The sequence below is a fragment of the Anopheles stephensi genome, chromosome 2, assembly GCF_013141755.1.
Source record: "Anopheles stephensi strain Indian chromosome 2, UCI_ANSTEP_V1.0, whole genome shotgun sequence".
NCBI lineage: Eukaryota > Metazoa > Arthropoda > Insecta > Diptera > Culicidae > Anopheles > Anopheles stephensi.
Window position 1 is genome coordinate 43,392,364 of NC_050202.1, and position 14,056 is coordinate 43,406,419.

General features: G+C 45.2%; 1 protein-coding gene across 8 annotated transcripts in view; it reads left to right on the forward strand.

The window, feature by feature from the left end:
• LOC118507530 (probable serine/threonine-protein kinase cdc7) overlaps positions 1-14,056 on the forward strand; it is a 47,198-nt gene that overhangs the window by 13,238 nt on the left and 19,904 nt on the right. For all 8 annotated transcript variants that reach the window (XM_036046101.1, XM_036046097.1, XM_036046103.1 and 5 more), the window contains 2 exons: positions 8,014-8,107; positions 11,708-11,789. In XM_036046101.1, the coding sequence (XP_035901994.1) occupies positions 8,014-8,107; positions 11,708-11,789 (176 nt within the window). The remainder of the gene's footprint in view (positions 1-8,013; positions 8,108-11,707; positions 11,790-14,056) is intronic.

Sequence of the window (14,056 nt, forward strand, 5' to 3'; positions counted from 1 at the left end):
GCTCTTGAGGGTCAGTCTTTCTTCTCAAATTCTGATAAGCCATTGAACTGATTGATTAGAATCCTTTCTTCTCCCGATCGGGCGATAGAGCGTGGTTCATTCGCACTGCTTCGCCATCATCATCATCATCGCCATCATCATACACCTGTAGCGAAGAAAAATAATCAACTTGCTCTCGTTTAACTGCAAGCTCCCTCCTTCCCATCCTAATAATCATCTACGATCGATCGTTGCCCTGTGGAGGCTCTCCTATCTGCTTGATCTTGTGGCTTAGGATGATGGAATTGCTGAATGGCGAAGGGTAGAAGCGCGTATGTATGTGTATGAGAGAGATTAGTAATTTCAGCTTCACCCTATACCCATGATGACACGGGTCTGAGGTCTGAGTGGTGGTGTGGCGCTGTTGGCCGTGCTAGTGATCGTACAGCCCCCTAGTAGCTGGCATGACACGGCCTAGCACAAGGGTTGAAGAGAAATTTTCATTCCGCTTTCTAGCTTTCTTTCCGCTGCGTTCGTTCTCCTTTCTTCCGACTGCGCTCCGAACCGTTCAGCATTGGTGGAGCTATGCCGTGGAGCTTTCCTTCTCGGTTTTCTGTCATCTTCTTTCATGCCTCCCGCTACGGGATTCTCCCCTTCCCCTTCACTTCCCGCTTCTAAAAACCTCTGCTCATGCTGGAAGCGTTTTTTCGCTTTTCTGCCTTTTGTCGCCTTTCTTCTTTGCGATTCCGATCAGACTAGCGACGACGTGTGACGAAACTAGAGTCGCGTTTTAGACGAAACCCACGGTCTGCAAGGTACTGCTTCCCATCGGTCTCGGCTTCTTGCTGGGCACTTTTCGGTGCCTGGTACGATCCAATCGGAGACAGGGGTTGATTCATACGGCAACCCCAAACTGTCACCAATGGCGAAAGCGAATTATTGCATGTGAAGCAGAATGGTTGTAATTTCTTGATGCTCCTCTCTCCCTGCGGCTCTTCTGCCTATTCCTCTTCATTTATTTGCCATATCTCAGTTATCGTTGTTTTCATATAGATGGGATCACAATCGGTGAGGCTCTATCAACTTGTCTCATCTAATCTAAATTATAAAGTCATTCTTTGTCTAAATCATGCGGGTTTGGAAAGCTGCTTAGAGCTCTATTAACGTGGTTATTAAATTGAAAATGAAAAGTTTTAATAAAGATGACTGGTAGGAATATGTTTATGAGACTGCATGTCTGCCTATTCACCTGTAAGTAAATATAAACCCTTCGACAGTAAAGGGCTGAAAATAAATGGGATGGACATTGGGATTGAGCATAGTTGTGGATCCGGGTCAATCAATCGGACACTCACATTTACGTGCGTTTAGTCACACCCTTGTCGCTTCTTCAGAAATCCAAAGAGAAAGAGTTGAAATGCCAGAGGGAGGGGGAAAGAGAAAAGAGAATAAGACAGAGAGACAGTGAGAGAAGTCCGTTTATTGCGTCGTGGCCTCGCGACGTTCACAATGAGCGACAGGTGCGGTAGCAAAATTGCAAAGGCTCGACGATCGATCAGGACCTGTTTTATGTGAGGGATGTTATAAGGTGAATTTTTCGGTGATTGATCATGGAAAAGCGAATGTTCATTTCTCGCGTGAATAGTGGAAATTAATGTCCCCTTTTGTAATGTACGATCACAATGAGAAAGGATGTTAAAAATTATAGCTATACGAATGGAGGATGGTACATTAAGTACGCTTTCCAAATTTTGTATGACGGCTGTTCCTCTAAAGTCCCATTTGAGAGTTGTAAAATTTACACAAAATCTATTAATGTGTTTTCAAAATACGCCACTCTCACAGAAGATCAGTTTCGAATGTTTCGAATGATATTACCCATAATGACACATCCTACTGACAGGGACCTTTGGTTTTATTTTTACCTATAACGGTACACAATCCCAAAAAGACAGCTGAAGGATAAGGTGGTACCGTTTTAAAATGTAAATGTCACAATGCGAACTTCGTACTGTGTCCCAAGAAGCGCTCGTACCACGGCTACATTTTGATCCACATTTGCGTCTTAAGATCTCTTCATTTACTTCTGAGCATTGATTGCTCAGTGGTTTTGTGGCTGTTTATCGCTGGTCCGTGCGGTTTCGCCCATTGCCGTACCGTTCTTTGTCGCATAAGCGCAATGCATATGGCAACAAGATAATCAGTGAAAGTGAGTTGATCGATGGTTGGGGTTGGGCATGCGCATCGCATCACGCTCGAGTGTGCGTTTTTTTTTGTTCCTTCGCGAAAATTGACGCATTTACGCACACGCAAAACGATGGTGCATACGGTGGGCCTGCAGGCAAGTGTTGAGGCATATAAATTAAAGTAAAACGAAAAGTGCCCATTTGCTGCGTTCGGGAAGAATACTCTTGTTTCACATGCAGACGAGCGGGCAGGTTCAACCTGCTGTCCTTACGGGCTCTGCAAGTGTCTGCCGCAAAGTTCAGCAGGTTGTGGCGAAGAGCTGTTGCGAAGAATAGCCCCTCGTTCATACCGTTTCCTTCATACTCATCTACTGGACCGCTTCGATGTGTTCGATCGTTCGCCCGTTTTGCCGAAGGAGATGGAATGTCTTAAAGACCTAGCAGCGACCGCTTTGCTGGAACGCTGTGGCATCGGTTCGAGTTCACGATTATCATCATCGCTGCGCTGCTCTGAAGCGTTGGTGAAAGTCTTTCACGCGTTGTGGGGCGCGTTTGTGAATTGTTTGGTGCTGTGCTGCCCTTCCATGGGGCGTCTTCCATTCTTCACTCGTCTCGGGCTTCGGGCGTTGTTGAACAGCAACAGCAGATACGGGTCTGTGTTGGTGACGAATGGCGGGTATGTACCGGATCTACACGCACCGATCGTGGCGATCGTGCGATGATTCTTCACCAGTTTTTTGTTTTTGTTTCGTTTGTGCTTGCTTCTTGCTCTCAAAAACCATGCAACATCCGCCAAAGGGTAACTATCTTAACGGGGGAAGGGAGGGGGAGGAGGTAAAAAGTTGAAATCTCCGGTTTTGGGGAGAAGCCCGTTTACGAACCTAAGAGGGAAAAGAATCTAGGTCAATCGACCCGGGGTGGGACCTCGTACGTACGCTGCTGGATCGCGCAGTGATCTAAAGATCACTTTCCACTGCACGGATACTGAGTCATTCGCGGACCCGTTCGCGGTAAGAGAGATGTCCGCTGATTGCTTGGGGTTTTCCCAAAAAACAATAATAGTAATAACCACCATACGGCGGTGGTGGAAAATCGCTACGCGCCTCTGTGTGTGTGGGCCTTATGTGGCATAGGATAACTTACCACAACGAGAGCTCAACTTCTCTACGCTAAGATCAATCAACACGATACATTGGAGAAGTGAGAGTTGTATAGAAATACCAGGCAAGCTGGTGGTATTACACCGTAACTGAACTGCAAAAGTCATCAGCATCGCTGGTGATGTACGCACGCACGAACACAAAGACGACGAGCATGTGTAGAGAAGGGATGAATTGTTTGGCAGAGCGGCAACAGATACGTAGAAGCGTCCATGAGGCTTTAGATTTTGAAATCAGTTTTGGGCAAATCGCTACTTAAAGTTTTTTTTGTCTTTTCTGATTTTTTTTTGAGGACTCTAGTAATTTAAATCTGTGGTTTAAAGCTTCTTTCCTAAAATTCTTATCCTGTAAAGGAAATGATATAAGGCACCCAAAATGCATGAATACACTCGCATTAAAATGCTGTCGTTACCACTCGTCATCGTCGTCACTATCGTCGTCGTTGTTGTTATTTTGGGCTAAGTCTGGTTTCGTAACCAAACCCCAGTAGATGCTCCCTCCCAGGCGAAGAGTCGACCAGCTACTACAAACAGCCGCGGACCATGGTGGTGGCTGCTAAGTTGCTTTCTTCGTTTTCTATTTTCTAGCTAGTGCTTTGTTATTTTGGAGCTTTTTTTTTGGGGGGTACCATTTTCCCCACCATCTTCAAACGACAGACGGTTTGTGGCGCAGTTTTCGTAGAGGGAACAACAGGCCTAAATGGCCAACCCTTGGCTAACTCGTGGCAAACGTTAGGCGTTGCGTGTCAATAAACTCGAATTCGATTCACCTTGTGCCTGATGTGGTGGGTTTCAGGATTGTTGTATGGAGTGTGGCTGGACCACAAGCGGCACATTTAAGGCAGTATTCGTGGTGCCACGCCGTAGTAGAGGTAGTAGTACGTAATAGAGCATTTTACGGTAGGAACTGCTATGCACAATGTTTCCTTTTGTACATATTCAAACTATACGGGCCCATCATCACGAGGCCCATCTTCTGCTCCATTGCATGCTCGCGATCGAGAGGGAAAGCTTTCTCTGCTGATTTTGTGTCTCAATCTGGGTAAAATCCACCCGTAACTTCGTGCGTTTGGTACCGTTTGCTTGATCTAGGTCAACGGTAACGGGACTACGAAGGGTATGGAATTCATTATTATCTTTACACTGTACATTTGCTGGGAACGATGGTGCTGTATTTTTCTTTTCGGAAGATTTGGGAGAAAAAAGATTGTCGGAAATAAATTCTCAACGCCTCATTACAGTCTTTCTGTAATGAATAAACTTAATGGGCAAATCTTTGTCAGTACACGTGACAGGTTGTGCCACAACTATTTCTATCTTTGCGTGTGTATGCATGTGTTTGTGGTTGATACTTCAAGATCAATAGGAAAAATGTTCACCTAACGCATACTTCCTATAAGCGCACAACAGAAAAAAAAAATCTATTGCATTATGTATTTGACCATGCAGAGCGCAACGAAAGACAGTAGCGCCCGGTAAAGCGACGAACCTTGCACGAATTTCAATTTTTGGTCCAAAACAAAGCGGAAATGATTTTTATGCTTACTTTCACTATCCGAACTATGGGTCTTAGCAGGGCATGGGGACAGGGCCAGTGAGAACTACCCCGCAGTCGATCTGTGGGGATTGTCGAGAGGGCTAGCAGAAATATTAACCAACGAAACAAAGCAAAACACACACCACGAATCTAAAAAAAAACACACACACACACAAAACAACAAAACCTGCCCCAAAGAAAAGAAAACGCACAATGGAGCTGGGAAATCAAAAAGGAAACGAAACAAGAAAGACACACTTAACACACAATTCATTTCGAGAAAGGGTTTGTGTGTTTTTTTCTTAAGCGAAGAAAGCATTCTTTTCTTTTTTGGCAGCAGCTTCCCGGTCGGTCTACCCGCCGGTAGTTGTTTGGCCCGCGTCGAAATCTATTCCGTGGTGACACACTTCCGCAACGGAACGTTGTCGTCGGTGGCGCTTGCCAGCTGGTTGGAGTTGGAAAAGCGAATATTCACACAAACACCGTACCGTACCTGACATTCGTGACCGTTTGTACCAGCGCCAGCATACATTTCTCCGGAGATTCGAAAAAAAGCAGAATGAAAAACACGAATGGGAGACGGCAGGGAAAATGAATGCACGAAACAAGTTTATTCCGCTTTCCGCCCGGTTCCTGGAGGATAAAGGGGGGCAGTCGGCGGAAAGAAATCTTGGGTGCCAGACGAGCGCACCAACCGGGCACCAACAAGCAAGCAAGTGGGTGAAGGACGTTAGCAGAGCTACAGCTGGTAACGCAATTTTTCGTTGGTACCTAGAAGCGGTGCCGATGCTGAGTATTATTATCGGAAAACGAAATGAATGGCAAATCATTTGACCTAGTTAGAATCAGAAAAAAACATTTTGGATGAAAATTCTTCACAAACTATCGTTTCTTATTAGAAAGTTGTGTCTAAGTTGAATAAAGGAATATTAAAGTCTAACGAAGCTTAGCGTAAGTCGTTTTAAAGTTAAACCCTCCCAAGCATGTTTTGCAATCTGTTGGGTGAAGGTTTGAATGTGAAACTCTCTTTTTATCCACTAAAACCCTCTTTGTGACAATGTTTAAGTGGGCAAAATGTAAATTTTATTAGCTTGCCTACGGATCCGGGTTCTTTTGAATGCAGGTCGAGCCGCAGAATACTGCAGCTCGAACCCCTGGTGCACTGTTTCGGCTGCTAAAAATTCTCCATCGGCACACTCTTCTCGCAAGCGAAACCCTCGTCCGAGTGATAATGGTTGCGCTGCTGGTAAAAGATGAAAACGATGATGATGATGATGACGCTCATGCCAGAGCGTCGATTGGAGTGAAAGTCTTCTCGGTTGAAAGAGAAAATTCTTCGCCCATCATGCCATCATACATCGCGCTGGTTTTGCCTCACAAATACTCGTGCGCGATCTGGTACGATCTTTGCAAACCGAACCGATCCAGCTAACCGGTTGCGAAGGATGAGTGTACTAGGGAGATTGGGCGGAATGGAAGTTACAAGAAGAAGCAACAACAAAACGAGAAGCAGGGCTTCTTGTATGATGGAGATGCCAACCCCACTTGCTTGTGGATGCCACGTAGGGTAATGGCGGGCGATACGGCTCGAGGGAGGGGAGAGGAGAGCTGAGGAAAATTAAGAAACACTTTCTATTTTTCCTCGCTCTTTTTCTAATTTCACGTGTTGTGCACTGTTCATCTCACCGTCGCTTGGTTGCTGCTCAGACACACATGTTTTTAGTACACAAATGAAGAATGTTTATACACACGAGTGAGATTTTAACCGGGATCTCTTGTTAAAAACTGATGACCACCAAGCGAGAGCCTTTAGAGGCCTATGAGGCCATGCTTTGTGAAGGATAATACTAAGGGTAATGCTGAAAGATAACCACACATACCTGCTCTAAAGAAGTATCATTTAGAGCTCTTCCTGCAGTGTAGACCATCCCTCCAATATTATCATCTTCCAGGGCTGATGACGACACTGCACTGCACATGATAAGTGGTTCACCACGATTATGGTTTGAAGAGTTGCGGCTGGAGTTTCTTGACTTCTGAAGTGGAGGGGAAATTATAGTGGCAAAATCGAAAAGTGACAGTTTAGTGAAAGAGAAAGCCATCGACCATCGTCATCATCAGCATCAGCCAGGCCATGCATATATGTCATTATTCATCAATCTACCGATCCTTGCCAATTCTGCGTCTGTTGACTGCTCGCGCTGAGACACAACGACGCATTATCTTTCTCTCTTTTCTCCGTCTCAAAAGTACCAAGAGACTTGCGAGCCGCCCGCTTTTGGAGCAGATCATCGGAACGCACCGAAACAGGTGCGCTAGCTTAGCTACCTTTGCACTGCAACGAGTCGAGTCATCACAGGCAAACCCAACCGGAGTTAACCTAATTTTGGCTGCTCACCTCACGTGGGGTGGTATGTGGGCCTGATCTCGGAATCTTTTGTTCTCCGTTTTACGGCGCAAGGGAAGGTTTCCCAACCTTCATCCATATTCCAAGCGGTAGCACACGTCCACGGTTTGCTGTATTTCCTTTAGTTAAAATCGTTCCTCTGTAAGGCTGCGTTCTCTTCGAGGCTTTGCCGTACACTGTGTTACCGTTGTTTTTGCTGGTGCTGCTGCGGGTGGTGGAAGTAACTTTCTCTCCCCGCACTGGTGGTCGAACTAGCATTGGGTCCGGGATGTTCTCGTTACGTTTTTACGAGCCTGCTCGTGCCATTCGTTCGCCGCGATGGCGATGACAACGGCCCGCCGAGGATGGCGATGTCACACCCAGCCGTTTATTTGCCGCGTACCTTTCGGGAGAAAGTTTTCCCGTGCGCCATTCTCCGGCTCCGACTGTACCTTCCCGCCCCGGGGCATCGTTCTCAACCATCGCCGGAAAGTTGTTCTACCGGACGCAACATTTCGCCTGACATAGCTTCGTGTGGACAGGTTTTTTCTTTCCCATTCGGCCGGGTTCGCATGCTTGTGCCGAACCAAATTGCCATTCCAAATGCATGTGTGTAGTGAGTTCTGGAGAAGTATGTCAAGTTAATGCTTTTGCAATTGAAGTATTATGGTACAATTTCTTAATGTATTTTCTGAAAAGATAGATTATTTTAAGGTAACAATTATTTTCTAATATGTTGAACTTTCTTTTCTATCTCTACTTTCAGGGGAAGCTGATAAGGTTAAAACTTTGATCCGTCTGCGTGCTGAACTGTCGCCTCTATTTACTGGCAAACGCAATGCATCAAAATATGCTTGGGCGTAAGTATTCTTCACCATTAACTAGATTCTAAAGCACCTTTACCAACTGCCAGCTCCGAAAGATTGAAGACATTTGGTGGAATGCAGTAGCAAAACTACGATGATAAACAATATTCATAGTTATGAGCACAAATAGCTCACAATTTTATACCGTTTACCCATGGAGAGCCGTTAATCGGCAATCTCATTCCTATGTCCGGACTAGAGTGTATGGCTGATTTTTTTTTTTATTCTACCATGCTTTTGGGCAAAAGGGTAATAATTATTCTGTTTCCTGCACGCCACCGGAGAAGTAGATCACTAAACAGTACCTTGTGGCTGTACTGCGGAAAGCAAATCGGAAGTAAGATTATTAGAAACAAGCGAGAGAGAAATAGAGAACAACCACAACAAAAAGGCGTCAAGGAAACCGCATTGTACGCGAGATTTGATGGAATTTCATTTTCACCTTTTTGGGTCCATTTTTCTTTGTCTCAGCAATGGCGGAACAGCTAGTTAGTCTGGCTCTCTCTCTCTCTCTCTCTCTCTCTTTCTCTCCCTCTATCTCTCTTTCGCTCCAACCGCTCACACTGTTCTGCACTCGAGGGCTCGATCAATTAGGGATGGCCAGTTTTTGGGGCACGCGAATGAACGGTTTTTCTTTTCCGTTTTTCACAGATTATACGATTTTTTGTATCGTCCGTTTTTCCGCTTCTAGGCCTGTCGGTTGGGTGGGTTTGTTTTTAATGATTTTGCTCTGGTTTATTTTATTGCTGATGTATGCGGCAGGTATTAAGGGGTGCAATAATTTCGTACTTTGCTTGAAAGGGTTTTATAGGGTTTTGGCGTTACAGAACCTGCCAATTTTCGTACAGGTTTTTGGGCCTTAATGGTGGCTACTTTCGGTTGGCTACCAACTGTTGCTCCGAATTGTGGTTTTGGCGTAGATTATCTTGTTGGTGAAATTTCGATACTGAATTTATTGCCAAAAGAGTGTTTCCTTCATTTTTGTTTTTCTTGCAAATCCAATCTCAGTAAATTGGCTAGATCTTGAGTAAGGCGTTTCTATGCTTTCGTGGAAGTTTTTTTTTAAATGGTAGTTCTGAAGCTGTAAGTAATTGTAAAGAAGGGAAATTGCATACGATTTTATAATTTATTCTTGATCACAGTAAATGTGTGAAATGAAGATTTCTGGTCACAAAGACACATCTCCCAGTATCTGAAGTCTTTAGGAGTCGTCTTTAAGTTAAGATTCTATTACTAATCATGCCTGTCTAGTAGCTCATGACACACGGCAGTCCAAAGCTAGTGTGGAACAACCTCGCTCCTCCATGTTTTTGGGAAAGTTTCTTGCGAGTAAAAAAAGCACACAATAAAATAACTAAAACAGGTCTCCCCCCCACAACGCATTGATGTCCAAGACAAGGAAGCTTTCGTCATCGAGTGGAGCAATCAGGTTGATGAGACGACAGCAAAGCAGAAGAATGCATCGACTCTCGAACCGAACCGAAAGCGTCAAAGTCTTCTAATCTCACTTTCTGTCAGGCGGGCATACCTGCACAAACGAGCTAGGCATGCAGTAGCGAAAATAGAAGCAGAAAAAAAACATAAAACAAGAAAACTAATGCAAACCAAGCCGAAAGCGATAAAAGTGAAATTTGCAACAAACATTCGCAGACAAAACAACCGAATGTGGGGAAGGGTGGAAGGTGGGAAAAGCACAACAACAACAACAACAGCAAAACCCCACATATCCAAGAGGCAGAAGTAGATGATGATGGAGTAAAGCACTCTCGTGTAAAAGTATACACTCATACATCCATGCTTACGATCATGGCAGGCGATCAACGGGCATGTGTGTGCAGAATTATGTTAACAACAAAAGGGGTGAAATGGAATGTGCGAAAGAGAAGCCGAGAAAACAGAAAAATGGTAGCGCGAATACGGGATGCGAACACCGGAGTCAACAATGCAATTCATCAGACCAAGCCACGCCAAGCTATATGCCGTGGCCACAGGGATGTAGAAGAAGAGATGGAAGTGCAAAGAAGACGAATGCCAAGAGTCGCAGATCGCGGACTCCCGCCGATGACAAACCACTGTCACTGACGATCAGACGATGCGTTTGGCTCTTAGTATGTAAATGTTTTCGCTTCAATCACGGTGACTTTGAGTTGGTCTGAGATTTTCCTTTTCTTTTATCATGCTAAACTTTGGTTTGTTATTGTTTAATTCAAAGTTTTAGGATTAACAAGTTTTGAAAATTACGATCACAATTTCTACTTTTTAAGAAATGTCAGTTCCTGTTGAGCTTCAAGCTCTTTAAGCTCAAAAATTTGCCGAGACAAACCAAGACTCGACGGCTCTAAAAACGAACAAACCAACCAGGCTTCAAGTTTGCACTTGACGTGAACACTTTCATCGCTCAAGAAGTTCCTACCGGACTTTGCACTCATCATCAGCTGAAGTGCATTTGCTCGGAGTGCTACGCAGGCGAGACAGTTTCTGATCGATTCAAGCACATCGCCTATAAGATCAGCAAAAAGAAATGGATGGAGCTGGTCAAGATGGCAAAGGTCTGGGAGCCTGGACGGTCCCTTCTACCCAGCAGGTAGTAGGTCCCTGCCCGAGTGAAAGTGCTCGGGTTGTTGCGTTGCCGGATCTGTCCGCAGTCAATCTCAGGCTCAGTCAATAGCAACGGCGTCATACGCACACGTGAGCTACATGTTTGGTCGAAGCATTCCGACAAGGTCATAGAGGTTCGATTGGCAGGAGTCTAGAAATGGAAAACACGCGATAGAGAACGCCAATGAGGCGCGTATGGTGGAGGGGAGTATTGGACGCGAAACGATATTAAGCTCTGCTACAACAGAAGAAAAATCGACCAAAACAACATCAAACCCACGAACGGTGGGGAAGAGTATAGAAAACGTTATATGGGGATAGGTTTTGTGTTTTGGGTTGGAAACAGGAGAAATAGTTCCTAGGCCAGTGTAGTGTCAATCGTTGGATAGAGCTGGAGTTATGCTGCAGAGGTGTAGCTTCAGCAGTAGCAACTGCTGCTAGTGGAGTCGCATGAACGGACTGATAATTAGCGATGAAAACATTGGCGTGCCACTGACCATGTCTAGCATGCGGCAATGGACATATGCAAGCAAACGGGGAGACGCGATCGCGATCGTTCGAAGAAGATCGTGGTGAAGAGGTTTCACTTTCTACTTTTTCCACACGTGCGCACACCGCACCTTGCTCTCTCGCCCTCTCTGTCCCTCGTTGTCCCGCGATGCCTTTCTTTGCCATTCCTTTAGCATTATGTTTTCGAAGCTTTATTTTAAAGCTTCTCCTTCTCAGAGATTCCAGGCAGTGGTCGGTCTGTTTTTTTTTTTCATTGCTTTGCTGATCGCTTCAGCGCCTGAATGCCTAGTGCATATACAATTCTTTTCTGCCGATTGCGTTTTACTGCTTATTACTCTTTTCTCCTCAACAGTTCACATTTTTTTTCGTGTGGTGGTATTTCGCGTTTATCTGAATCGATGTTTTATGTTACTCGAGCACAATGCTATCATTCGTTGTACTGGTTTTGTTTTGGCTGATGAATTTTGTTTGCTTCTTTCATTGCAGTGTGGTCGAACGAGAACTCAGCGTGCCTTTACCGATTTCGAAAATTATCAAAAAATGGAACAATCTGCTACAGGAGTACAAGGTAGGTTTTTGAGCGATTTTATTGTGGGTAGGGAATGAATGCTGACTTTAAGTGAAGATTGTTATTGAAGTGGGATGCAAGGTGTATTATCGAAAGTTCAAAGTTATATTTTCTCATATTCTGCCAAATAATAAGTTAAAGAATTGTAGCAAGCTTTCTCTGCGCTTCTTCACTGGTCCACGATGACGCGAGCGTTCCCCAATTCGGTCACCACTTACATCCCACGAGCCGACCTGACTGCCGCTGCAATTGACATTCCTATCGCAAGAGTTGCGCCCGAACCACAACCTGCCCGATACTGGATGCTGGAGCCCGAGTCAAAGCCAAAGCCTAGCAAAAGATATTGGTGGCCCGGGTCTGAAGCGATTCCTTTCGTGATCGCGAAGGTTGCACAGGCCCACCGTGCGGGCAAACCGTTTCGAACCATTCGTGACATTCAGTGCCGTCAGTTGGCAGGGTCGCACTTCAAATCGTCCTCCACGCGTGATCGTGCTCTGTGGGGACGATGGGAAGCTGCAAAGCGGGATGATCGCGTGCGCAGGGTGGAGAAATTGTCCAGTACTTTCGTGCCGTGTCCTACTTTCCGTATGGCCGTAGCGGCTCTCCGAACACGTTGACCACCGACACATGCAGCGACACGCGGCCGTAATAGCATTCTTTCATTCGCTTATTATTCATCCCGTGTAAAGCGAGATATTGTGCGAGAGCAGGATACTGCTCACAATAAAAGAAGAAAGAAAGTAGGCAAGTGCGAGAAAGATGGCCAGATATCGATCTGAGATCAGACACGTCCACCAACAAAAAGGGAACTCTTTGCAGCAAAGAATGAACGGTACAGCGACCGTTTCCACCCCATTTGCCTTGGACGACTCGATGGCCACTCGTACTCTGACTGTGCTTGTGTGTGTGTGGGTATGGTGTACGAAACTGTGAAGGTGGTACGTTCCTCAGGCTTCGTTTCTAGCAACTAGCAAGGAAATCCAGGTCCCACACCACTGCTAAGACGATGAGAGTGATCATCAGCTCCCTGGAACCTGAGCCTAGCTGCTGGAGGTTCTCAAAGTTCAGTGTTTGTTGGCGAGAGGGGTTGTTTTTTGGGGTTAGTTTCCATTCTGCTTGACATGGTGGAATGGGCCCATCCCTGGTGATCAGGATGCTAACTGATGTGGTGCGGTGGGCTAAAGCTAGAGATGAGAATCTTATTCTGCTCGCCATGAAACAGAGTGGAGAAGCAGACAAAAGTAGGTTACCAGGAAGTGAATGGGCTTTACACACACTACGTTCCAAACAAAGAACTTGGATGACACGCTATGTTTGAAAAAAAAATTACTTTAATATCACAAACTTCAGCTATCCTGCAGTAATGTCTTTACTGCAAAAATGTCTCAATATCATGTTGAGAATTTGTACCTAAACGGCATATCCGCTCGAGCAACTTCAAACGGTTCATAGCTGTACTTCGGCAGCGATGGCAATAAAATGTGTAATGAAGAGAGGAAGGAACAAAAGCACATTTTAATAATTATAAAAAGGCTAACCAATGCGTGCCAGACGCGGTCGGCGCAGTTATCGGTTATCCATCTTTCCCCCAGCAGGAACTGAAGTACAGTTAGCTTCGTTGGGTAGGGCTCTGGGTGTGTCTAACCTCTGTTCTAAAACACCGAGCACGAGCTTTTGCCGATCGGCAGCTGGGCTTGAAATTGGACTCATTAATCACTTCTCACGTGGTTAAGGAAGCAAGGTGCGAGAAGGCGGACCGGACATGATCGCTCCATTGCTGACGGTATCGCAGAGTGCGTTAGCCATTATATTGCTCATCCGTTTTTGGGGTGTTATCACGGGTTGGTGTTTGCCAAATGCCGGCGCCGAAGAGGTGTGTGTAGACGCACTAAATAAAAATACACGCAACCGGAAATAGAGATTTTCGAAGATCGAAGGCTGTACTTTGAAATATAATTTGCTTTTCTGTAAATACAGTATCAAACTGAAAGGCTCAAAATTTGAAATGCTCCCGTACGAAGCATATGGTGCTGGTCAAGCCCTATAATATAAATAAAATTTAACCATGTGAATGATAGCTCACGGTTCATCGTGTTGGGTACGGCAGAGGTTTGGCCAAACCAGCAGAAGGAGCACTGGATGAGTACAAAATTAACGAAAACGCCAATAGAAAAGCCGTACTGCCTAACGAAAGCACTAAGCTCAAAGAAAGAATCCAAGTGGAAATAGAAAGCAGCACAAGAAAGCAGAGAAAAAGAAAGGTTTTT